Source organism: Urocitellus parryii, chromosome 4, assembly GCF_045843805.1.
Source record: "Urocitellus parryii isolate mUroPar1 chromosome 4, mUroPar1.hap1, whole genome shotgun sequence".
NCBI lineage: Eukaryota > Metazoa > Chordata > Mammalia > Rodentia > Sciuridae > Urocitellus > Urocitellus parryii.
This window is the reverse complement of record NC_135534.1, coordinates 49,743,878-49,768,824: the sequence shown is the minus strand read 5'-3', so window position 1 is coordinate 49,768,824 and position 24,947 is coordinate 49,743,878. Positions and strand designations below refer to the sequence as shown.

The window sequence follows — 24,947 nt, the reverse complement described above, 5'->3', positions numbered from 1 at the left end:
TCCCGCTCCTTCGCCGCCGCCCTCTCCTCCTCGCGCTGCTGGCTCGCTCTGCTCAGCTCAGCGCAGCGCAGCTCGGCAGCCGCCAAACCGAGGCGGGCACAGTCTCCGAGTCGCTAGAGCTGCTCAGAGCTCCTTTCCTCCGCCTGGGCTCTTCCAGGTATCGCTTCTGCCGGGACCACTTCAGGCAGCGGTCGCTTGGTGAGAGCCGGCGACAGCAGCACAAAGTTGGGGACCCGCGAGGATGAGGCTGCCTCCTGCGCCCCTGAGGCTAAGCCAGAGTCCGGCGCTGCTGGCTCTGGCTCTGCCCCTGGCCTTGGCGCTGGCCTTCTCCGACGAGACCCTGGACAAAGTGGCCAAGTCGGAGGGCTACTGCAGCCGCATCTTGCGTGCCCAGGGCACACGGCGCGAAGGTTACACCGAGTTCAGCCTCCGCGTGGAGGGTGACCCCGACTTCTACAAGCCAGGAAGCAGCTACCGCGGTAAGTGGCCTGGCGTGGCGTTGAGGGTATGGGACCTGGCCCCTGGAGGGCACCGATCGCGCGGTGCCAGAGGAGGGCGCGCAGTCCCTGGGCGCACAGTGCCGGCGCAGCCCCGCACGGGCCCTTCTGCCTTGGCTGCCCTCAGCCCATTGAGCCGAGCGCTCTGCGCGAATTGCTAACCAAAGTCCGGGGCCGTCGCGGGGGTCGCAGCCCGGCAAAGCAACCTGGATCCCAAGGGCGCGTTTCCCAGGCAGGGGCTGTAGCTGAGCCACGCGTCACACCCGCCTGACTGTGAGGGAGCCCCACTCCAACCCTGGCGATCATCAGGAGGGAAGTAGACTGTACTTTTTCCAGATCGGTCTCTGGAGAGGAAGGGACCCTGTCTTCTCTCAGTGGAGTCACAAGCAAGGCAGCATTTTCCGCTTCCATTCCTTAAAGAAAAGGTACCAGTTTCTAGCAGACCCCCTCAGAGCAGGAGGGTCACTGGGCTTCCCTGGATAGATCTGTTCCGGAGAAGAGACTCTGGCTTCTCATTAACCCGTCCCAGGGCGCGAGGAGAAGGGAAGAAGCCTGAAGCTCTTCGAAAGGGTCCCTACGAAGATGCCCAGATTATTCTTCCATGGTCCCAAGCGTTAGAAAGGACCTTGGATTTCCAGGATGGGTTCCCAGTGAGAACGGGTCCCCAAAGAACCCAGAATAGCTCCCAACAGGGAGGGGAAATCGATAAAAAGGGGAGCCTCGATAGCTTATAGTCGAGGCCTGCTCCCTGGAGGCTGTGGGACTTTGTCTCCTGCAGCCGGGAGGCTCGGCGCCACCGAGATGTCGCACCTACGCTGATCAGCTAAGAACAGGTTTTCCGGAGCACAGGGGGGAGGGTGTCCAAACAGGTGAGCATCTCCAGGGTAGGATAGGCAGCTGGACTGGCATCGACCCCAAGACCCTTAACTCCATTCCCAGCGCCCACTGCCTCCCTCCTCAGCTAAACGTCTCCCCAAACACCTCTTCCCCCGCTGCAGCTGCTGCTTTTAGGGTGGGACACAGGACATCAGTCAGGGAAGGAAGCCTGCTAAGCCTTACCTGGTGTCCCGCCAGGGCTCACGTCCCCTCAACTCCGCCCCCTCATAAGTCAACTCCGGTACCCAGCAGAGAAGAACGGGTCATTGGGGCACCTGAGGGACAAATGGGTTCCCAGTCATATCCCTTCCATTCCCTCCTTCCGGAGTCCCTGGAGCCTCGGGAGAAAGAGGGGGGGCAACAAGAGAGAAAGTTTGGGACCATGTCAGCAGACACCCGGTCATCTACGCGCAGCGCAGGACAGAACCCGGGGCCACCCTTTCCAGAACGCGTTGCCCTTTTCCCCCTGTTTCGCGTACCCGACTGACTTTCGGAGATACTGGGTCGGCTCTAGGCGCCCTCGGCACCGGGCCCTCAAGGGCCTTGTTCCCGAGGGTCTTAGTACCCCAAGAAGAAAGATGTGTGGAGAGCACCGCGCCCATCCGCTCATCCGGGAAGGGAGCGTGCGGGTTACAGTGGCGTCTAGGGGGACAATCAGAGGCGGGAGGTAGTCAGTTCTCTCAGCCTACAGGAGAGAAGCGGCGGTAATCTCAAAGGCCTCTCCTGTCTTCCCCCAAACCCAGGGCCAGAGTTCACTAGGGAACTGACCCAGCTCCAACAGGCAAGCCCAGAGGGTGAGGAGACAATTGATGGAGGTTTTAGCACTTGTATGACCTGTGCAAGTAATTTAATTTCTCCGAGCCCATTTCCCAGCTGTAAAAATAGCGGTTTACCTAACTTCTCTGGGTGGTTGTAGAGAGTAAATGAGCTTACCAAGGCCAGTGTCAGAGACAACGGGTCCCTGATACACTTTAGTTCAAATTGGATTGAGGGCTTTACTGGTTTAATAAGCTATGTGCCTGGTCAGAGGGGTGTGTGTGTGTGTGTGTGTGTGTGTGTGTGTGTGTGTGTGTGTGTGAGAGAGAGAGAGAGAGAGAGAGAGAGAGAGAGAGAGAGAGAGAGAGAGAGAATAGTCTTCCTTAGTACTACTCCAAGTCAATCTACCAATGAATGCCATTATCTGGGTTCTCATGAACTAATTGGATGTGTGAAGATTTGATTTCTCCACACTAGGAGCCTGTCAAAGACTGCTCCTAATTGAAGTCCAGGAAGATTTTGAGTGGTATGATTTAGGTCAGTCTGGGACTCTGGCCAAGTGTCCTCCTGGCATCTCTTCCCACACTCATGCTTCCTGTTTGCCTGAGTGTTGGATCAGTGGTCCCAGCAATCCCACACTGACAAGACCAGAGAACTTTCCCCAGGCCCAACTGGGAGGAACTGGGACTGGAAGGGGAGGGCCCTGGACTTTCCAGCCTAAATCATTAGGTTTTTGGAAACTGATCCAGCTCCAAGGGATGAGCAAAGAGGTTGTAGGTAAGGTGATAATCTTTCCTCCTTTCTTGTGGCTACGAGATCTTGAAGGAAAGATCTTTCAGAAACCATGTTAAGGTCTCCTGTGTAAATATTCTACAACTAAAAAAAATCTTGTTCTGCCACTCAAAGTTACAAAGAAAGGGCACTGACCTAGTTTGTGACATTTTCTGTGGGCTTAGTCTTTCTTAGAATAATTATGTTGAAAGTAAACCTAATGCACTTTGCTCATTGGATTGCCTTAGAGTTGTGGAAGTTCACATTCCCCTGCTTTTCTATTTACTTTAGTATATTTTTCCTGAATTAGGATCCCTTACAATCCTTGGGAATCAATAACTTCTTTTCTTCTGTATCCCAGTTCATCCCCAAGTAATAACCCTGATGTGAGTACTGCTGTTAGGTATTCTGAACTGGAATAAAATGGTCATTTAAAAAAAAATTGAATCATGAGGTTTCTTCCCCACAGCCCGGGCCCAGTTGAGATTGTTATTCAGCCTTTTAGTTAGTTGTTAGTATTATATTGACTTCCTTTTCTCCCCCACCACTTCTCTCCCCCCCTCCCTCCCTTGCTCTTCCCCCTACCACCAACCACCACCTCCAGCAATAATTGTGCTTTAGAAAGCTCTGAAAGGCCTGCTCTGTTTCTGACTAGGGCCTCCTTTGAAAGGAGATTACAGTGATTAAAAATAACAAGTTGAGGATCCTCAAGGGGCTTCCCTTATAGGAGGACAATTTGCAGGACCAGCCTTTCCCAGATCACTATTTCAAGCCAAATAGAAGAAAATCAGCCGAAACATTCAAGAACTGATTGAAAATAAAAGAGGCCCTTTTGTCTAACCAAAGTTCTGTTTATTAGGAAAATAAAGTCAGACCCTGGCTAATGAGAATGGCTTTTCCTAGATGCTCTTTAAAGGGAAATTTCAAGGAACTTGATGGGAAAAGAATGTGCAGTTGAGTTTTCAAAAGCTGGTCCAACTTCAAGCATAATTGGGGGATTTATTCAAAATAGGGAGGTTTGGAGACCTCCGAGGTTGCCTTGCTTTCTCTTCTTTGTCTCACTGTGGGACACAGTGCCTGTAGGAGTAGCCATCTCAGCCTGGTGTAAAGAGCACAAGATTTAATGTTTGGATGAGTCAGTTTCAATTTGTGCTCAATCACATATTCACTGTGTGTGTTCAGGAAAGCCACTTCACCTCTCTGAGCTACAATCTGTCCATCTGTAAAATGAGGGTATTTGTCCCACCAGTTCCCCACCCCCAGCATTGCTGTAAGAACTGGAAATAATCCAAGTTTAAATGATTTGTAACATAGTAGTCACATAGTAAGTGTAAATAAGTAAACATTATATATCCATATCATATATATGTGTGTGTGTGTGTGTGTGTGTGTGTGTATGTGTGTACATATATATACAAATACATTTATAATTTTTCTGTTTCCAAAATAATTATCTCATCTTATGATCCTATGATGACTAATTATTTTGGAAATAGGAAAACACTCAGCTGCAAAGCACTGGATAAGACATTGTGTTAAGTTCTTTCTATTCAGCTCTCTTGTTCCTTATGATACTTTGGGGCAACTTATTATTATTATTTTACAGATGAGAAGACTGAGTCTCAGAGAGGTCTAGTTCCTTCCCAAGGGTCACACAGCTAAAAATCAGTGGAGTCAGGATACACTGTCAGGTCTAATGTGACTCGTAAGTCTGGGCAAGTAATCAGTCATCTGGGCTCATCCAATAACATGAGTTGGGAGTAGAATGCATTTGCTCAGTCTTCTGGATGGTGAGTCTTCCTCAAAGGAGAGAACAGGACCAACAAATCAAGATAATAACTGACATATCACAGGACCAGAAGTAATAAAGAGATGGATCCTTATTTACATTTGCTTTTTTCTTTTTATAGGCTTCAGTATTGCCTTTCCCCATAAACCAGAGGATTAATTTAGAAACATGAAGAACCTTGTCAGTCTTTCCGCCAACTCCTCTTGTTTGTAGGGAAACAGAAACAAATTGGATAGGGAACAGAGCCTGATTTGATTATTGCTTTCTTTTCACATGCAGAAGTTATACCACTATGCCTGTAAAACTGTATGTTTGAACAGAACATATATAGGATCTGACAAATTGAACCTGGGTGAGGTCTTTCAATAAACTCTTTCTGATATCATGTTTTTCTTTAAAGTACTGCTGACAAGAGCATAATGTCACTCCTCCTCTCTTTCTAAAACATTCTCTTCTTTTTTTATTATGTCATTTTAATTTTTAATCCTTATCCCTTTTAGTAAATATTTAGTTCAAATTTATAATAAGGATAAAATATGCATACATATGCATAATGGTTGTAGAGATTGTTTATTGCTCTGAGATTCATGAAAAGAAAAAAATTCAAAATATGAAAAAAATGAAGACACATTAATTGATGTTTTTCAAGGTTTAAAACCTGGGTACTTTCCCATACACAGGTAAGTTGTTGGGTGACAGGTAACTGGGCCCAAACAACGGGCAGTAATTGCTGATTTGTCAACAAACCTGGGCTAACATCAAGGGCCTTTTCCTGCCACACCCTCTATTTGCCTTCCATACAGAAGGTCAGATGTGGGTCAAGATCAACTCCTGTGGGACAAAAATCCCCTTACCATGTTCATGGTGCAGGCAAACCTCATGTTACAAAGAGATGCCCAGATACAGGGTTTTAAACAAAAGGTAAGCTGGAGATGCAATATGATGAGAAGTGTTGCTCTCCAAGGTCGTTCAGAACCCCAGGTTCCTTCCATTCTCTTGCTTTGCCATCTTCTAACACAGCTGTCCAAGAGGTAGCCACTAGCCAATGGTCAAGCATGACCATGACATACTTGGCACGAGGCAGGTCTGACTTGAGATTGTCCTCTGTTATTGAACAGTTAGTATTCAAAGTGGACAAACTTCTCAATATTTTTTATATGGATTTCATGTTGAAATGATTATTGTGTACACTAGGTTAAATTAAATATATTGCTAAAATTAATTTTTCCTGTTTTACATTTATTTCTCTTGGATACCTATTAAAATTCATTTCACCTGGCCTGAGCGTATTTCTGTTGGTCAGCACTATCTTGGGATAGTTATCATCAGCTCACTGCCACCATATCTGAGTTTTAGTCGGCATGTGGAGAAGAGAGAGGGACAGAAGTAGAAAACAAACACCTTCTTTTAATGATACGACCCAGAAATTTCACCCAGCCCTTCTAAAGGCACTCCTCATTAGTCATGCAGCTGCATCTAGCTGCAAGGGATGCTGGGAAAAAAAACAGCTTTAAGCCAGGCAGCTAAAACGTGAGGGAGGGACATATTTTTTCAAAAAGATGAAGGGAAAAACGTATTCGGGGAGGCAATTACCTATTTCTGTTACATTTTAATGCCTGTCTTATGAAAACACAATATTTCATTTTCTGTCATCCTGTAAAATGTCTTCTGAATGGGTCCCCTCCACAGCATGTGAACTGGCATTTTACTAAATGAGTTGGTAGAGGAAGGGGTCCTTGGGTGTGTATGTGCAAGCATGTGTGTGTGTGTATGTGTGTGTGTGTGTGTGTACATGTGCAAGCTTGTGTCTATGCATAAGTATGTGTGTGTAAGCATGTGTGTTTACACAAGGGTGTATAGGTGGCCTGTTCTGTCGTAACTCTCTCCTCAATAAAGGAGGGATCAGCAAAGAAAGAACAGAGTGGGGGAAGGAGTGCATCGAGCAAGGGAGCAAGGGGCTGGTGTGAGAAGAGAAAAGGGAAAGAAAAAGAAAGCCGCTTGGGTAGACATGCAGAATGAAAAAGAAATAACTTGAGTTCCGTGAAGCACCGTCCTCCTTGAGGGTTAAATTCAAGAGGCACCCCAAAAGTGAAAATCATGTAAGTCCAAATTATTCCTTAAAGATTTTTTGAAATTGTACATCAAATATAACACAGATACCAGTTTCAATCTGGACTGGTTTATGCAGCACCCACCCCCCACCCCCAGATATTTTTGTTAGGAATAGAAACAAATTGACATTTCTCAATAAGTCCAACACTTCTATTTTTCCTGCAGCATTGGAAGAGATCCATTTTTCTTCAGTTGAAGAGCAGATAAAACCATTGGTTTTCTCCCCCTTAAACACTGACTTCCACTTACCAAGTCCTCACTGTATGGTGGATGAGGGGACTGAGGGCCTGCCACATGCTCTCTTAGGCATATCCATGCATTGAGTGGAGTGGCGAGGCCATTGACTTTCAATGACTCCCAGGTTTAAAGTGTTTAAAGATTTAAAGTGTTTCTTCCAGTCTCCCCAGCCCTCTCAAGCTTTGTGCATTTGTGTTTGATCATGCCACATGCACTCCTCTTGAAGCACGGTGGTGTTGGGGAGCTGACCACGTCACACACAAGCTCTTGGTGATGCCACCCAGCTCCTGCTGATATAAAATGTCCCATTTCTACAAAAAAGTTTTGCCTGGGCTAGAGATGAGGCTCAGATAGGACAGAGCGAGGAGTGAGATGCGTGCCCTACATGGACAAGGCTCCTACCTTTCACAGGATATTCAAAACTGCCATGAGAAGTTTAGGAAAACCTAAACAGGGCTTAATCCACATGAGCCTTGAGTACATAGAAGAGCAGGGCAGAGTGACTCCTCAGGCCCAGATACAGATTACCAAAGTGAATTTCCCTGGCACCATTTGCTGTGCGTGCCAAACCTAGCTATGCCTTAGAATCACTTGGAGAATTTAAACCAACAGGCCAAAGTTCCCGGGGCCCTAACAAAGGGCTAGACTCCAGGAATCTGCATTTTTTTTTCTTTTACGGCAACATGGTGAGACTGGAAGAGAAGGTGGCCAAAAGCCATTCCTTTTGGGGGGCAGGGGATTGAACCCAGGGGTGCTTGCTACATCCCCAGCCCTTATTTATTTAATTTTGAGACAAGGCCTCACTAAGTTGCTTAGGGCCTAAGTTGCTGAGGCTGGCCTTGAAATTGTGAGCTTCCTGCCTCAACCACCCAGATCTCCAGGATGACGGGCACGTACCGCCACACCCACAGATGTTCCCTTTCCTAGGAGCATGCTTCCCATCACCTCCCTTCCCAGCTCCAGTCCCAGTCTCCCAAGCCACACATCCTTTTGCACCTGGTCCTATCACTGCCCTGTTCCATTACTGAGGGACACCTGTACAGTGACCCCTGGAATGCCCCAACGCCAGCATGATTTCTGCATTCTGTCACCTTAGCAGGTGGTGACACTCAAAGACCAGCAAAGATGGGGCCAGAGCTGACCTCATGGTGCTTCTCTGAGGCTGAAGCCTGCCTCCTCTGGACCTGTGTCCAGGTTCTGACCTTTGGAGTCAAACAAAATAAGTTCCCCTCTGGCCATAGGTCAGCCCTTGAGGTATTTGTGGGTAAACAGATATTGGGGCTTCTCTTCTGACTAAAATGCCCATTTCTTCAACGATTCCCTTGTAGGCTACTATTTCTTGTTCCCTGTACTTCACAATCCAGATGTGCACTGATGAGGCAGAACAGGGTGGAATGGCTCTCTTCCTGTCCTGGACCCTGTGCTGTGTGAAGCTTGCCAGGTTTTGTGCTTGCTATTTTGGTCAACATGTTGTTCTTTGGAATTGCACTTAGTTTGCAGCCAACTCAAATTCTTGCTATTTGCTATAAAGGCCTGATGCCCTCCTTAACTGCTATGGAGGGATATGAACAGTGTCCCACGAAGATCCATGTGTTAAAGGCATGGTCCCGGGGTGTACTGTTGGAATGTGCTATGGACCTTTAGGAGGGTGGGCCTTATAGTAGGTCCCTAGTTTACTGGGGGGTGGTGCCCTCAAAAAGGAGTGTAGGACTCTAGTCTCTTAGTCACTCTCTACTTCCTGACTCAAGATGTAAGTGGTTTGTTCCTGCTGTAATTTGTTGCATTCACAAGAGTCCCCAAACTGTGGAGCTGCCCAATCTTGGACTGAACTTCCAAAAACATGAGTCAAAAGAATCCTTTTCTCTTTGTAAAATAACTGCCTCAGGTATTTTGTTATAGTAACACCAAACTGATTAACACATTAACCTACACTGGTGTAGCTGTTCTTGGATGTAACATTTAACATGATTCCCCCATTAAACTTAATCTGATATATAATTTGGTTCATCCCTGTAGCTGTCATATATCCATTGACTTCTGTCAATGAGTATCTTACCTACATAACCAATTTTGGATTATCCACAATTTTTATAAGCAGGACTGATAAATCTTTATCTAAGGAGTTGATTAGAATGTTGAGCAGATCAGAAGTTAGGACAGAGCCTCAGTCAAACCTTAGAGTCATTTCTAAAACTGACATTCAGTTACATAGTTTTGAAATCAACAACCTATCAATCCAATGATGTTGCATACCAACTGCCACTCCAGCTCAGTCTCTTCAGTTTAGTGGTGAGTATGGTTTCCTGGGCCTGGTGATGATTCTTATAGTTCAGGCAGAATTATTTGCTTCAAATTATTCAGGACTCTTTTCACTCCAAAAGACAGGAACACAGTCTAACTAACTAAAGCAAAGAATGGAATGCATTAATTCCTGTATTTAGAAAGTCCAGGGGTGGGTCTGGCTTCAGGCATGAATGGATCTAGGAACACAGAACACAGCAAGAGTCGTTTTCCTTGGTCCGTCCCCAGCCCCCTCCACCTTCTCCCCTCTCTACCCTTCCCATTCCTCCTTTCCACCTTCTCTGCCTTGATCCTTCCATTCTTTATTTCTTGGCTGTGTTTCTGTGTGTTGTCCTCATTTTTTCTTACTACAGATAAACTTTCTCCAAATGGCAGGGAGGATAGCTGCCAGCAACCTTCAATGAAGAGCCTGTTAGCTGGTTCTGTCACTAAAAGAAAAGCCCTTGTCTCTCTGACTCCAACCCGAAACATCTCAGGGAAGTACTTTCATTAGTCACACACCCAGGGGAATGGGGTATGGAAATAGAGCAGTTCTGGGCATAGTCATTTTTATGGCTTCATGTTTTAGGAGGGAGAAGGGGAACTGTGACTGGCAATCCCCATGATCATATGGTCAGAATAAGGGGAGTCATCAGGGTCCCCTCAAGTTTCTGCTCCTTATCTGTATTAGCTGACATATTGCCATTTCCCCCAGAGTATCTTTACTATTTGTATTAGTCAACTTTCTGTTACTGTAACAAAATACCCCAGATAATCAACTGTAAAGGTGTTTTTTAAAAATTGTTGTTGGTTTTAATCTTACGGTTTAAGTCCATGGTTGCTTGGCTCTATTACAACATAGCATATATCATAGTGGGAGCATGTAACAGAGGAGACCTGTTCACTTACTGGTGGCAGGGAAGGAAAAGAGAGAAAGGAGGGACTTGGAGTCCCAATATCCCCTTCAATGCTCCCAATGACCTAACTTCCTCCCACTAGGCCCCGCCTCCCAAGGCTTCCACTATCTACTAAATAGTCCCATGGTCTGGGGACCAAGTCTCAACATGTGGCCCTATGGGGAACAATTAAGATCCAAACTGTAGCACCACTCTTCCTTTTCCCATCCACAGATTGTTTAGCTCAGGACTCTTCCATTTGGCTCTAAGCTATCCTGAGATGAAGGAACCCATGGGGAAAAGAATTAACTTTTATTGAGCTGTTGCAATGTGCTCACATTCATTATCTTCTCTAATCCTCCTGACAGGTTCATGAGGTGATAATTATGATCTTTATTTCATAGAGGAGGCCAAATTATTTTTTAATATATCTTATTGATTTAACAAACCTTTTTGTATGAATTATAGATTCACTAGTGATCGCAATAACAACACAAGGTAAATAATATTATTGCTGATTTATAGGTAAAGAAACTGGGACAAAGAGAGGGTAGGTACCTTATTCAAAGTCAAACATAATAAACAGAGGGACGTTTGAATCCAGGTCTTTTAGATATTTCCACTGTAGGACAATGGACCTAGCAATTTTAAATGTGCAAGACCTTTCATTTGGAATGGGAGACATTTCTTGAACACTGAGAGCAATGGCTGAAGAGAGACACTGGGAGAACAGCACAAGCCCACCCTACCACCCTACCATACACACTTGCTTTATTTCTTGGCTGTGTTTCTGTGTGTTGTCCTCATTTTTTCTTACTACAGATAAACTTTCTCCAAATGGCAGGGAGGATAGCTGCCAGCAGCCTTCAATGAAGAGCCTGTTAGCTGGCTCTTACCCCTGGGACTATTACTCCTGCCTTCCTATCTGCAAACCCACCAACAACAACCCTTCTTCTGCTTGGTCCTAGCTCGGTGGACTGAATTGCACCCATTTCTTAATGGAGCATTGGATTTGTAGCCCCCCCCTAACTCTGCAAATTGTGTCAAATAGGGCTGATTTAATGCTCCAGCAGTCTTTATAACCCCATGTTGTAAATCGAGGCAGAAGCTGAAGTTCACTGTGGTGGAGATGTGTGGCATGAAGCACAGCAGGTGGATGGGAGGGGCTGCTAAGGTGATGGAGCTGATACTTGATTCAGGACCTCCTTACTGAGGTTAGAGTTCTGATTCTGAAACCCCCAAACACAGAGTAGAGAGAGTGATGGAACTGGACAAGAGCTAATAAACATCATAGTCATAATAGAAGATGCAAAAGTCACAAAAGACAGTTCATCTGGGTTTTTGTTAGATTGTTGACACGCAGTCACTTGAAGGACCCAGAATGCTGTTTGGGAATGGTGGAGAGGCTGGAGTTTCCATATGGCAAGTGTATCCAAGGCCTTCGACCATCTACTCCCTGCATGTCTTTCCAATCCAGGCTCTTAGGACACCTTCCTTCCTAGCTCGCAATTTACAAAATGCAGAATGGGTTCTGGTTTTCAGGACCGAGGCTAGCCCACCCTGCCCTTCGATCTGCCTGGCATGCTCTTACTCTTTCTGTCCACTGGCAAGCTCCTGCTCCCCACTCACCTTGCAGTTCACCTGCCACCTCCTCTTCCAAGTCTCCTCTACCTCACTTACACGGACTAAGATGTTCCCCCTACGGGGATCCCAGAGGTCATTGCTCATGTGTCCTTAACGCCATCACACTGTAAAGAATCTCTTGATATAAATTTTTCTTCCAGCAATTAGCTTATGTGCTCCGAGAGGGCAGAGGCCCTGTCTTTTCTTTCCAGGAACACAGCACAGGGATGACACAGAGCAGGTGCTCAGTAAACAAAAACATGGGGCTGGTAGAGTAGTTACGCTTGCCTAGCATAAGCAAGGCCCTGGGTTCCTTCCCCAGCACTGAACACAAAACAAGAAGAACGAAGGAGGTTGGCATATTATACAAGGAAACCCATGAGAACTTTGGGGGAGAAACCAGAGCAGAAATGGGCAAACCATGCATTGAAGACCCAAAGAACCCTGTTTTATTCATGTATCCAGTAGGTATTTCTTGAGAATTTACTGCATGTCGAGAAATATACTCAATGCTAAAGATGCCGTGGAGCTCAAGACAGACTTGGTCTCTGCTTTCCAGAAGCTTACAAGTTTATAGGGAAAAAAGATATTTGTCAAATATTTTGCATAGTAAGATTGAGTGAAAAGTATGCAAGAAAAGAAGTTTTGAGAGGATATATCGTATGGGGATAGATGGGGCAGGAAGATCCTCCTGAGTATCCTGAGCTACAGGTAGATTCAGTTTATTATGAGGCTTTACCCAAAGCTCCCCACAACCTGGCCCTGTGAGGACCGTCCCCACGGACAATGATCTCCTTTGCCATCCTCCCTAGGGGTTCTTCACTGGTGCCCTCTAGAGTTTTTCTTTGGAGGTTCAATCCTCCCGGAGGAAACTCATTTTTCCAGTTAAGCAGCCAGCTGAGTCTCATGGTTATCACGATCATCTTTGTCGTCACCATTTTCCTCATCACCAGCATTATACCATCAGCACTGCCACCACCGCCATGGTCAACACCATCATCGTCTTTTGCCATTCTTGTCTTCTTCACAAGGGCCAGGCATTGTGCCACGTATTTGCTTCATCCACTCTCTATTCCTATGAGAAAGGCAATATCCTTAACCTCTTTTTCAAAATGAGGAAACAGGAAGGTTAAGTAACTTGCCAGAGGTTGCATCATTAATCAGTGGTAGCTCTGGGATTCTAATATTAAATCTTTGCTCTTAACCAGTTCCCTGTATGTGCTCACAGGATGACTCCAAATAGCCTTTTTTTTTTCTTTGTAAGCACTTTTCTTGAGTTTTTTTTTTTTTTTTGGATCTCTTAATGGCCTCTCTTGGGAGGCACTTGGGAGGAGTCATTAGAGAGAAGATCCTATTATTTATTGCCAGACAGTCATCCTCGGTTGTTCCTGGGAGTGAGAACACGCTGTACATTGTGTCTTACAGGAGGAAGTCATATAATGATGGAGTTCTCCAGAGGGAAAGGGTCTCCTGTCTTCCTTCAAATTATACTGTGTAATAACATCATCACCACTGATAGTTATGAATTGAAACCCCACACTGAGTTCAGCCTCCATCTTACTTAATAAGGTACAGCACAACCTTAGTTTTCTAGAACCTGCAGAAGGGCAGCATTCTGGAAAAAGGTGTTTATGGTAAGCCCTTTAAGTGCAGTGCCAAAACATAACAGGGTATGGATATTTATCATGCAGAAACACAGTTCAATAATCTTTTTATCAAAAGATAACTTACATATTTCAATAATCTAAAGTCCACAATCGTATAATAGCTTAGTGATCACATGTTGGACCCACAGTAAGAAATGGAGTATGAGCACTCTTCCAATAGCACCCCTCATCTCCAGCCCCCTCGCCTGACATCCATCTCCCATGCATCTGACTACCCTAACCTCTAGCACCATAGATTACTTTGCCTGTTTTTGAACTTTCTATAAATACGAATGTATCCACACCATTTGTATTCTTTTGTGTCTGTCTTCTTTCATTCGGGATTATGTTTTATGAGATTTTTCCACGTTAGGAGTAGCAATAATTTGTCCATTTTCATTATTGTAAGGCTCAGCTATATGCACATGTCACCATTTATATATCCACTATACAGCCAAAATGTGAGTGTTTCCAGCTGGGAGCTACTACAAATAATGTCACCATGAACATTCTTATAAATGTCTTCTGGTGCACGTAGGTATACATTTCTGCTGATTTAGGAATGGCATTGCTGGGTCATAGGATATGTGTTTGCTCAGTTTCAGAAAATACTGCCAAAGAATTTTCCATCAAAATTTGCTAATGTTCATTTCACCAACAGCATGTGAAAATTCCCATTAGCCACATTTGATATTGTTAACTCTTTTTCAAACTTCATTAATCCAGTGGATATGCAGTAGTATTTTATTGTGTATTTAATTTTTATTTCCCTGTTGGCTAATGAGGTTGAGAGCCTTTTTATGTTTATTGGTCATTTAGGTACCTTCTGTGAAGAAGTTCATGCCTTTGGCCACATATTTTTTTTCTATTGAGTGTTTTGTATTTTTCTTTTTGATCTGAAAGTGTTCTTTATATATTTTGGATAGAAATCAATTGCTACCTATATGATTGCAAATATCTTCTTTCACACTGTGGCTTATTTTTTCACTCTTAATAGTGTTTTTGATGAGCAGAAGTTTGATATCACCCCATTTATATAACTTGTATTTTATGATCAGTGCTTTTTTATGTTCTATTAAAAATATCTTTCCTCTTCCAAGGTCATTCACATTTTATCTTATGTACCTTTAAAACTTTATTGTTTTGCTTTCACAAGCAGTTCTATGATCTATGTGCAATTTATTCTGTGTACGATATGAAGCATGGGGCCAATAGTCACCTTTATCTCTGTGGCTACCATTTGTCTTGGCATAATTTATTGAAAACATCACTTTCCTCCAATTGCTCTGCAGTACATTCTTTATCATACATCAAGTTTCCATATATTTGTGAAACTTCTTTGAACCCTAAACTGTTCAACTGGCTTTAGTGGACTGACTTAATTTCTGTGATATCTGGTAAGATATGTCCTCCAATTTTGTACTTCTTTCTCCAGATTATCTTGGCTATTCTTGTACCTTTGCATTTTCATATCCATTTTTAAAATTTGCTTGTCAATATCACAAATACATGCTGGGACTTCCATTTAGATTACACTGAATCAAAACATCAATTGGAGGAGGATTGGCACTTTCAACAATACTGAGTCTACCTACCAGCCCCTGAACACTGATCATTGAGTTAAGATGCAGGTGAACACTTTCCTAATCACTGTGCTGAGCTCAGAGGTGGTTCTTGCTCTAGAGAATTTACAGATAAATGTGTAAACAAATACATAAACACAAAATATAATGGAAGGTAATAGCTTCACCATTGTTACTAAGTATTAATATTTACTAAGTGCCCACTATAAGGACTTAATATGTATTAATTCATTTATATTTTGAGGTAAGTGTGGTTATTAAGCAAATCATGTAGATATTTTTATGTAAAAGTATATTGTGTTTTTGAGCTTTAATATAGATATGATTTCTGACAGGCCTTAGCAAATATGGAAAATAGCTTCCAGATCTCTTTATTTTTTTATTTTTATTTTTTGGTAATGGGGATTGAACACAGTGGTATTTTACCACTGAACTGCACCTCCAGTCCTTTTTATTTTTCATTGTGAGACAGGGTCTTGCCAAATCATTGTGATCCTCCTGCCTCTCAGCCTCTGGAGTCCCTGGGATTACCGGCATGCGTAGGTCCTCCTTATTCAAGGATCTTTGGAGACTCAAGAATTACTGAACTTGATGATTGCAGGTTACCAATGAGGAGGAAGAAAATTCAATGACTTCTCAAAAAAGAGTGAAGTTACAAGTCTCAATTATTTTTATTTACTTTTCAAAAAATGCTCAACACACTTTTTAAGAGAGCTGAGAGACACATTTAGATAAGCATCTTAAAATATAAGGTAAGACTACAAAGCAGTGTAACAGGTTTTCCTGCATCACTTGTAAACTGGATTAGAAGGCAATCCCCAGAATTTCAGAAATGTTAGTTTATATCAGGATAAATGCCTTGAACTGTAAGCAAGGCACCTGGATTCCACTTGCCATCTTGCGTGGTCTGATCATGAAGTCTCTCCACTTCCGGATATCAGAAGCCCCATCCCAGAAGGCGAGGGGTTCAATCAGGTCATCTTTAATATCCTCTCCAGCTGTTCTGTTGTAATGCCAGGAAATCAGAGTAACAAGTTCCAGGCTGCTTGGGGTCAGGGATTTTCGAACCTTTGTTGAATGTATGCAATGTATGGTACTTTAAAAAATTTGTCTTCCTTTTTGAGCCTTTTTATTTTTTTTAGGTAAAGAGTTTTTATTGTAAATCTCACAAATCAATCTCATTTCCAAGTACCTTCCCTTTCCCTCTCCCTGATCATTTGCTCATATATATATATATATACATATATGAAATATATATATATATATATGTCTCCCATCATGTTCTTCTGCATATTTACGTATGTTTTCCTATTTAACAGTGTCTTCATCATTACATTTTTCATTTCTTACGTTTATTTATTTACTTATTTAGGCTTCTGTTTTAAGTTTCTTCAAGGTCTCTTTGGAGTTGTAGATGGTAAAAGCTTCATCCCCTCTCCACAAGATTAGCCACCCTGATCTAAACCGCCCCCCTTCCCTGGCTGAGTTCTAGGACCTTGGAAAGATGGGGGGCAGAGCCCAGCTCCAGCCTCCCCTTCCCATGGAGGTGCTGGAGCTTCAGGTGTCAGATCTATCGCAGCATTTTGTTTGGAGCTGGGTTTGGCCTGGATGGCTATGGTGATACATTCACGGCCACAGGACTAAGGTCTCTGGTTCTTGGCTCTGGCTTTTACCCTTGTTCTTCACACCAGCTTTCCTCAGGCATCTTGGTGCCAGAAGAAAGCCAAGCTGAGGCCTAGGTGCCCACTCCTGCCCCAGGCTGCTTCAGCCAACAATTGCAGGGCAGCATCTCTCCCTGGGAGGCCTGTAGGTATTTTTAACCTTGATAGGGTCCCAGAAAAAGAGCACCCAGACTTTATGGAGAAGTCAGAGGAAACATCACACACAAGATGAAAATCTAGTTGGGTTCTGAAGTTTGCCAGGAACTGAGGAAGTTGGACATTCCAGACATATCAGTAGTGTATGAAAAATCCTTTAGGGTGAACGAACGGATCGGGCTTTTCAGGAGACTGCCAGTGAGTGAATCTCAGGACCTCTGTAGTGGCTGGGAGGGGGAATAGGGTAGGTGAAGCTGGACAGTTGGAGCCTGGGCCCTTTTGGCCTGTGGAGTTTGAGTTTGTACTGAAAGCAGAGGCTGGGGAGGAAGGCCTGCTTGTCCAGCTTAGGTTGGGTTTCCCAGAAACTGCCTATATTCATTTTGGAGAGCTGTTGGATGCATTACCACCAACCAATGATTTAAAACAACAGAAACTTATTTTCTCATAGTTCTAGTGGCTAGAAGTGGAAATCAAGATGTGAGCAGAGTTGGTTCCAGTTTGAGGAATTTGTAGGACTAAATACTTCTCCCCATTTATATATGATAATTATGTAAGTGATATAGGAAATATTTTTTTAAAGTTTAAAAAATTAATAATCAGCCAATACTCACAGAAGATCCATATCATGATGATATATCCAGTATGTGAACCATGGGTAGAATATTAAACTGGAGGGGAGGGACTTTCAATTTTGGCACTAAATTGGCCTCTGGATGGTTTAATGGCTCTGAGTATGTCTGTCGACCTCTTGGTTTCATATCTGTCAAATTTGGATTGGAAGGCCAGACTGGAGGATACTTGGGATCCATTGAAGTTCTAATAGTCTATAAATCCATAACTAAAGTCCAGCATCTTAGCACTTTAATTCAGGCAGCAAAGTAACTTATACCTAAATTTACATCATTTTGAAGAAATTTGAATTGACCATCTATTCGATGTTTGGTACTGGGTAGTAAGATACAAAGGTAATAAAAACACTAGCCAGTCTCCTTCATTCATTCACTATCCAGTGGGAAAGACAGGTCAGCAGAGAATTGCAATTCAACAACAACAACAACAACAAATTACAATAAAATATTTCCATCTCAGGAGTTTGCAAACCTAACTGGGGGGCAGGGGGTGGCCATCATTGCCTTGTTGAGAAGGCCCTTGAGCTAGATTTCAATGGAGAAACAGTTTTCTTAGTAGACATGGGAAGGAGATGTATAGATGCCAGTTGCTATAACAAATGGCCCCTCACAATGAAAGTGTATATTGCATTCATGCAAAATATAATATGGATAATTTTGGTCAGTGGGTGATTCTTTGAATGCTAATTTAGAAACCCATTTTCCTTCCATCTCTGACCACTTCCCTGGGCCATCAGAGTCCTCTGAAGGATCTCCTGAATTCAGCAGGCAGAGGTGAGAGAGTGAGAGTGGAGGATCATGGGAAAGTCTGTCAAGGCCAGACTTGGAAGCAGCATCTATCATGTCTGTCCATGGCCGACCTGGACACATGCAGACCTACCTGCAAGGGAGGCTGGGAAATGGAGTTAGTGGTTTCCACGAGAAAAAGGAAATGTGTTCCACAGAACATGGAGTAGCCTGTGCTACAAAAGGCATCCTAAAGGAGTTTGTGAGAGTCTCTCAAGCCAATCTAACGGAAGCATAGAGATCATTGTCCAGTTCCAAGTTTCTGAGGAGGGATTTTTCAGTATCCATCTGGAGCTACTGAGAGAGAGCTCACCCCGGCCATGGTTGATTCAAGAATTTTCAGGTAAGAGAGCAGATCAGGCATTAATCAGGTTCTGAAATGTGTGAGGAAGCCAAATGAAGAAGGCAGTAGGTTTCTACTCCACAGGTAAGTCCCATTGTCCTCGGCCCCTCAGCCCCACAGGGGTGCACGTTGATGGAGAGCCCCGTCCATCCCATTTGACAAATGAAGCCCAGTTGATCCCTCTGCTTATAAGATGCTCTCTTTTTCTCTCACAGTGACACTTTCAGCTGCTCCCCCCTCCTACTTCAGAGGCTTCACATTGATTGCCCTCAAAGAGAACAGAGAAGGTGACAAGGAAGAGGACCATGCTGGCACCTTCCAGGTAGGAACCCCTGGGGGGTTTCCAGCAGTCCTCCTGCCCTGGCAGGTGGGCGCCAAGTGAAAGGCAGACGCACTGAGGAGTGAGAGGAGAGGGGCAGTGTCTCCAGTGACTTCTCACACAGCTCTCTGACTGCTGGCCCATGGGCCAGCTCCATGTGAAAGACCATCACGGAGGAGGTGGCACAAGCCTTTCTTAGCGAGGTTGGCCACCCACAGGGTTCGCGGTGTCCTGGCAGATCACGCTGCTCTGCTGCTCTTCTCTGGGCTCGAGGTGCCCTTGGCAGCGGACAGCCAGTGCATTGAGTGCACTTGGAACCCTGGCTGGGCCCTGCGGTTTCCCCTGAGCAGGCATTTTATGATTGACTGGTAATTCTCAAGTGTAAACGGAGCAAGAGCCCAGGACAGCCAGACTGGAGGGAGTTCAAAGCACAGGAGAAGGACTATTAAGGGAACGTAGGGATTGATTTATGAGGGAAGATTAAAAGAATTACACATGCTTTGCTTGGCTAAATGAACAGGGCTGAGTTTAAGAGGTGGTAATGGTCTTTGAATGTCAGTCCTCGCAAAGCAGTCTCCTCAAGGCAAGGCTTCCTTTGACTTTGTACAAAAGGGCACAGCGAGAAGAAAGTGGGTCAAGAGAAGAAAGGGAATCTCAAAGGCAAGGGCCTGACAGTGAGTCATATTTCACTGTGGAATATTCTTCCAAGGGAAGTGGCGGGAGCATCAGCCCTCTCACAGGCTTAGGAAGGGGCCAGCAAGTTGTCAGAACACATCCCAGAAGGACTGGGGTAATCCTAGGGGGGAGGCTTGGCCAAATTTGCTGCAACCATTTCTGGTCTCTGATTTCCATTGTTCTGGAATTCATTTTTGTCTGGTATTTGCAAACTCAGAAGGGAAAAAGAAAAATCTTAGGAAGAATGCTTACACTCATAGCTGGCTGCTGGGGACACTGGTACCGTTTATGGGTTCCTCAGAGGACACTACCTTGAAATATCTTCCCTATCCAAAGGCATCCTTTTAATCCTTGGGGCCAGGTTATAATTTTGCATCCTATGATTTAAAAACTTTGTTTTCTGTTGTCTGGGATTCTAGGCTTTCTGGCCTAGTGAGACCGTTAATTTTGTGTTTATGTCACAGCCTCCTATGGTAAGGAAATTTTTTTTGTGTATCCAAAGGAGCACCTGGTAATACTAGTGACAGCCTGTGCTTGTTGAATACTTTCTGTATGCCAGGCACCATGCTCAGGGCTTTACCTTGTCTTAGTTTGTCTTTACCTTAACTTAGTTTAATTGGGTTACCTTATCTTTGTTTAATTCTCAAAACAGCCCTAGTATTATAGGAACTATTATCCACATTTTCAAACCAGGAAATTAAATCACTTGCCTAAGCCCTCAGCAAGCAACATGGCCAGCTCCATCCCACTGATTCCAGAGACCATCAGCTCCCTACAATACTGAACTCACTCCTGGCACAGGTGTGTTTGCACAGTGTGTCACCGAGGTTGCCATTACAGGGAAAGGGAGATGCAGGCCTGCTTCCTGCCTAGAATTCATTAAAGTATAATCCTTCTGGCTTTGTGATAATTTGCCTGGAGGTGTGGTTAATTTATCAGATTTGGGTAGCTGAAAGACCTATGTACCTGAGTAGCAGGAGAGGTAAAGGTCTAAGAAAAGAATACATGTATTGGGGTGGGGTATGAACTTAATCTTCACCAAAGCAAAATTGATTGGCTTTATGATAACCCTTACCATATAGACCCAAAAGAATTGAAAGCAGGTTCTATTGCCAAAGTAAGAAATTGTTTGATTTTACAGTCCAAAAGGTAGTTTTTCCAACAAATGTTCACTAATAAATAAATAAATAAATAAATAAATAAATAAAATAATTGAAAGCAGGCACAGGAACAGATGTTTGTACACTGATGTTCATGGCAGCATTCTGCACAGGAGATGGAAGCAGCCCAATTGCCTGCTGATAGACAAAACCTGGTTCACTTGTTCAGTGGAATATTGGCCTCAAAAAAGGATGGAAATCTGATACATGCTACAATGTGGATGAACCTTGAAAACATGATGCTTAGGTAAAATTAGCCAGTCATGAAAAGAACAAATATTATATGATTCCACTTACATGAGATACCTAGGATTCTTTCATAGAGACAGAAAATAGAATAGTGGTTGTCAGGAGCCAGGAGAAAGAGGAAATAAGGAATTATTGTTTTAATGGGTATGGAAATAAAGTTTGGGAAAATGAGAAAGTTTCTGGAGATGGATGCTGCATAGCAATGTGAATGTATTGCCGTCTCTGAGTCATATCTTAAAAACAGTAAATTTTATGTATATCCTAACACACACACACACACACACACACACACACACACCCCACATATCAAAGATGCTTAAGAGCAAGGCCATATGGAGACCTGGCTTTTTTCTTTAATGCTCTTCTGGTTTAATTCAATAAGTTGTTAGTCCCTTAACTCAGCATTGTTCTGCTCAGATTTATCCTTGTCCTTGCAGCACCTCGCGCGTGGTGCACAGGGAGTAGATATTTGCTGAAGAAATGAATGAACAAGTGCTTCACTTGGTGGTTTCCACAGCTCAGTTCTGTGCAGGACTGCTTCAAAGCCCCTTCTCCTTATGGTTCCTCCTTCCTCCTCCTCTTGGAGCTTCTGTCATCTGTTCTTGTTACCTGACAGGGTACTCAGAGAATGGTCTCAGCAGCAGCAGCAGCATCACCACCTGGGAACTTGTTAGAAATATAAAATCTCAGCCCACCCAGACTCCTGGATCAGCCACTCTGAGGGTGGAGCCCCACGGCCTGAGTTTTAACAAGCTCTCAGGGTGAATCTGGTGCCTGCTGGGGTTAGAGAACTGTGGTTGTAATGAGCCGCAGACCAGCACCCTTGGACACACCTGTCTGTTTCTATCTATCCTCCCATCACTTCCAACCAGCCCGAGAGGGATCAAAGTGGGAGAAGAGCACGGAATGCTTCGCATGCAGTAATCATGCCAGCTAACACTTCCTTAGTGCTGGGGTGCCCGGCGCTGTTCTGTGCGCTTTCCACTCATTAGCTGATCTAATCCTTGGAGCAGCAAACCGAGGTGAGCACATTATTATCCTATTTTTCACAGCTGAGGAACTTGTGGCACAGAACAATTAAGTCAACTTTCCTAAAACCACTAGTTGTAAGTGATGAAGCTGGGATTCAAACCCAGGCAGGATGGCTCCGGGTCCCTGGCTGGCTCTCAAGGTGTACACATTAAGTGAAACAACAAGGGCCTACTATGGCCTTTCATGATAGCAGTCTCCTCACCAGGGTCTTTGTACAATTTTTCCTATTTATTTCTTATGGTGGGCTTGTGAGGTCAATTATGTTCTCCCCACTTTTTCAGAGGATAAAACTGAGCCTCCAAGGAGTAAAGTAAATTCAGCAAAGCAACTCAACATTGCAAGGGGCCAAAGGCTATGATGGATTTTTTTTTCCTCACACTCCATCTTCCCACCTGAGCTGTGCCCTTGTGCACATTAAAACTTACTCCACTTGGATCCCATTGCCCCACAGACTGTGGGGGAGGAATAACAGCCCCCGCCTATCGTACCTCTCCTGCCTATAAAAAAAATGGCCACTCTATCAGGTCTTCCTGCCCTAGCAGACAAGTGTCTTCTCTCTGTACCACAGCTGTCATCTCTGGGCCATTCATGTGTTTAATAGCAATTACCGAGTGTCTCCCATGTGCCAGGCACCACGTGAGGCAGGGTACAGTGGCAAGAACACTAGATAGCATCCTGTGGCCACAGAGCTGACCTGTCCTCCTCTAGAGAATCACTTCTGTTTCCTCTATTCCTGACAAGTGAGGCACAGGAATAGAGATAACAGGCCACCCACTAAGACAGGAGCAGCCAATGGAACCACAAATCCATTGTAATTTTAAAGAAAATATTGATCAACATATAGTTAGAACACTCTTTAACACCCTAATTCCAAATATGACAACTTCGAGGACTTAGCCAAAATAAAATTCAAATACTCTTTGAATATGGGTAAAGATTACATTCTCAGCTCTAGAAAGGCCTCTTAGAATGGGTTGTTTGCTTCTACAAGAGCAAATCCTTACCCAGAGAACCAAATATTAGCTCAACAAAAACGAACTTCAGTGCTGCCTTTGACTTGGGGGAAGGGAATGGGCTTCCTGGCACAGGGGAGAGTAAGGGTGAGGACCCCCCACCTCCCACCCCACCTACAGACTAGAGAGAGGGGGTGGACCAACTTCAGCTTCAGCAGTGGGTTCCAGGGTAGCGGCATTGGCAGGCCAAGGTGGTTGTCCCTGGCTGCCAGAGAGGCTCTTAGAGCTAGCTGGGTACCCATGGTTAGTTGGAAGAGGAAAGGAATTCAGAGACTGTGCAAAAGTACCCACCATCCTTACATTACTAAGTGCTCCCTGGACTGCTCTGGGCCAGCCAGCTGCCCCACTCACTGTCTTCCTTCCTCCAGGTCTCTGTTCTCTCCTCCTTTCCAAGGAAAGCCTGCCCTGAACACTCTGTGTAAACCTCCACTCCACCCAACTGAAGTAAATTAACTAGTAATCTAGATTTTTACTAGTGTAGGTAACAGTCTGGCCCCTGGACTCGCTCCTCTCTCCCACCAAGTTTTTTTCCATTGCATTTACAGCCTCCTGACATGCTATTAATTCCACTTATTGACTTGTATACTCTCAGCCCCCTTCTGCTGAACCATAAATTCCACGAGTCAAGGATTTTTATCTGTCTCATTTGCTGCTATGTCCCCCACCCCAGCAGTGAACATGCCCAGAATAGCATAGGCACTCAAATATTTATTGAGCTGAGCATGGTGGCACACACCTATAATCTCAGCAACTTGGGAGGCTGGGGAAGGAGAATTGTGAGTTCAAGACCAGGCTCAGCAACTTAGTGAGGCCCTAAAAAATTTGGCAGAGCTCTGACTCAAAAAATAAAAAAGGATGGAGGTGTGGCTCACTGGTTAAGCACTTCTGGATTTCATCTCTGGTAGCCCCCCTGCCCCCGCAAAAAAAAAAAAAATTTTTTGGACATAATTTAAAGTGGATTTTCACACTAAAATTCAAGCTGCTGATTTATAATACTATTGTCTTATTTTATTCTTAATTAAAGGCCTTTATTATATTTTTAATTTTAGGTATTTAATTTAGGGCCTAACTGTAGTAAATTAACTAGTAATCTAAATTTTTACTAGTGTAGGTAATAGTCTGCCAATTATAAGAATACAGTCTCACAATAAAATGATGTGTTTTTTTTTTCTGAGAAGATCCCTATAACACCATACAAACAAGTATCTTTCAGTAACTAATTGCAACTTTGTTGCAATCTCTTCATTAAGGAATGATAGCTAATTATTAGCATCTAATAGATTCTGAGCCACGTTAGAAATTAAAAGAGTTTTTGACACATTTTCTAGTAATAAAACACTATTACAAGCTCGTTTTCAGGAATTCTCTAAGTTTATAAGAAAACATGTTCTCATTAATCTAGTTTATCATGCCCCTTACATGGGATTTTAAAATTTACCATTCACTATTAGAAGTAATGGAGTAACATTTTCTTGCATAAACTTTTATTTGGTATTCATTTGCTAAGATAGATTTCTGGAAGTGTAACTAAAATACAAAAAATATGGTAGTTTTTATGGTTTTATTGTCAAGGTGATCGCCACCCCCATATCACCCCAAATTTCTCCCAACACTTTTTTCAGCACCTGATATGGGCATTCCATCGTGTAGCTGCAGCTTTGGATGTGAGGGGAACATGCATTTGAGGTCAGGACTGAGCATCACATTGGGCAGGCTAAGTTGATGGACCACATCTAGCAAAATGGAAGCTAATGAAGGTACAGAGAAAGTCACTCACTTAGCTCTAAATGACCAATTGCACAAGTACCAGATGGGAGATTTGGATTTACAGCAGCACTTTAAACAAACAAACAACAAA

At 43.9% G+C, this 24,947-nt stretch overlaps 1 protein-coding gene across 1 annotated transcript in view; it reads left to right on the top strand.

The window, feature by feature from the left end:
- Positions 1–241: 241 nt before the first annotated feature.
- Positions 242–24,947, top strand: part of Spon1 (spondin 1) — a 259,445-nt gene continuing 234,739 nt past the window's right edge. Inside the window, exons 1-2 of the mRNA XM_026395892.2 lie at positions 242–479; positions 18,857–18,963. Of these exons, the coding sequence (XP_026251677.2) occupies positions 242–479; positions 18,857–18,963 (345 nt within the window). The remainder of the gene's footprint in view (positions 480–18,856; positions 18,964–24,947) is intronic.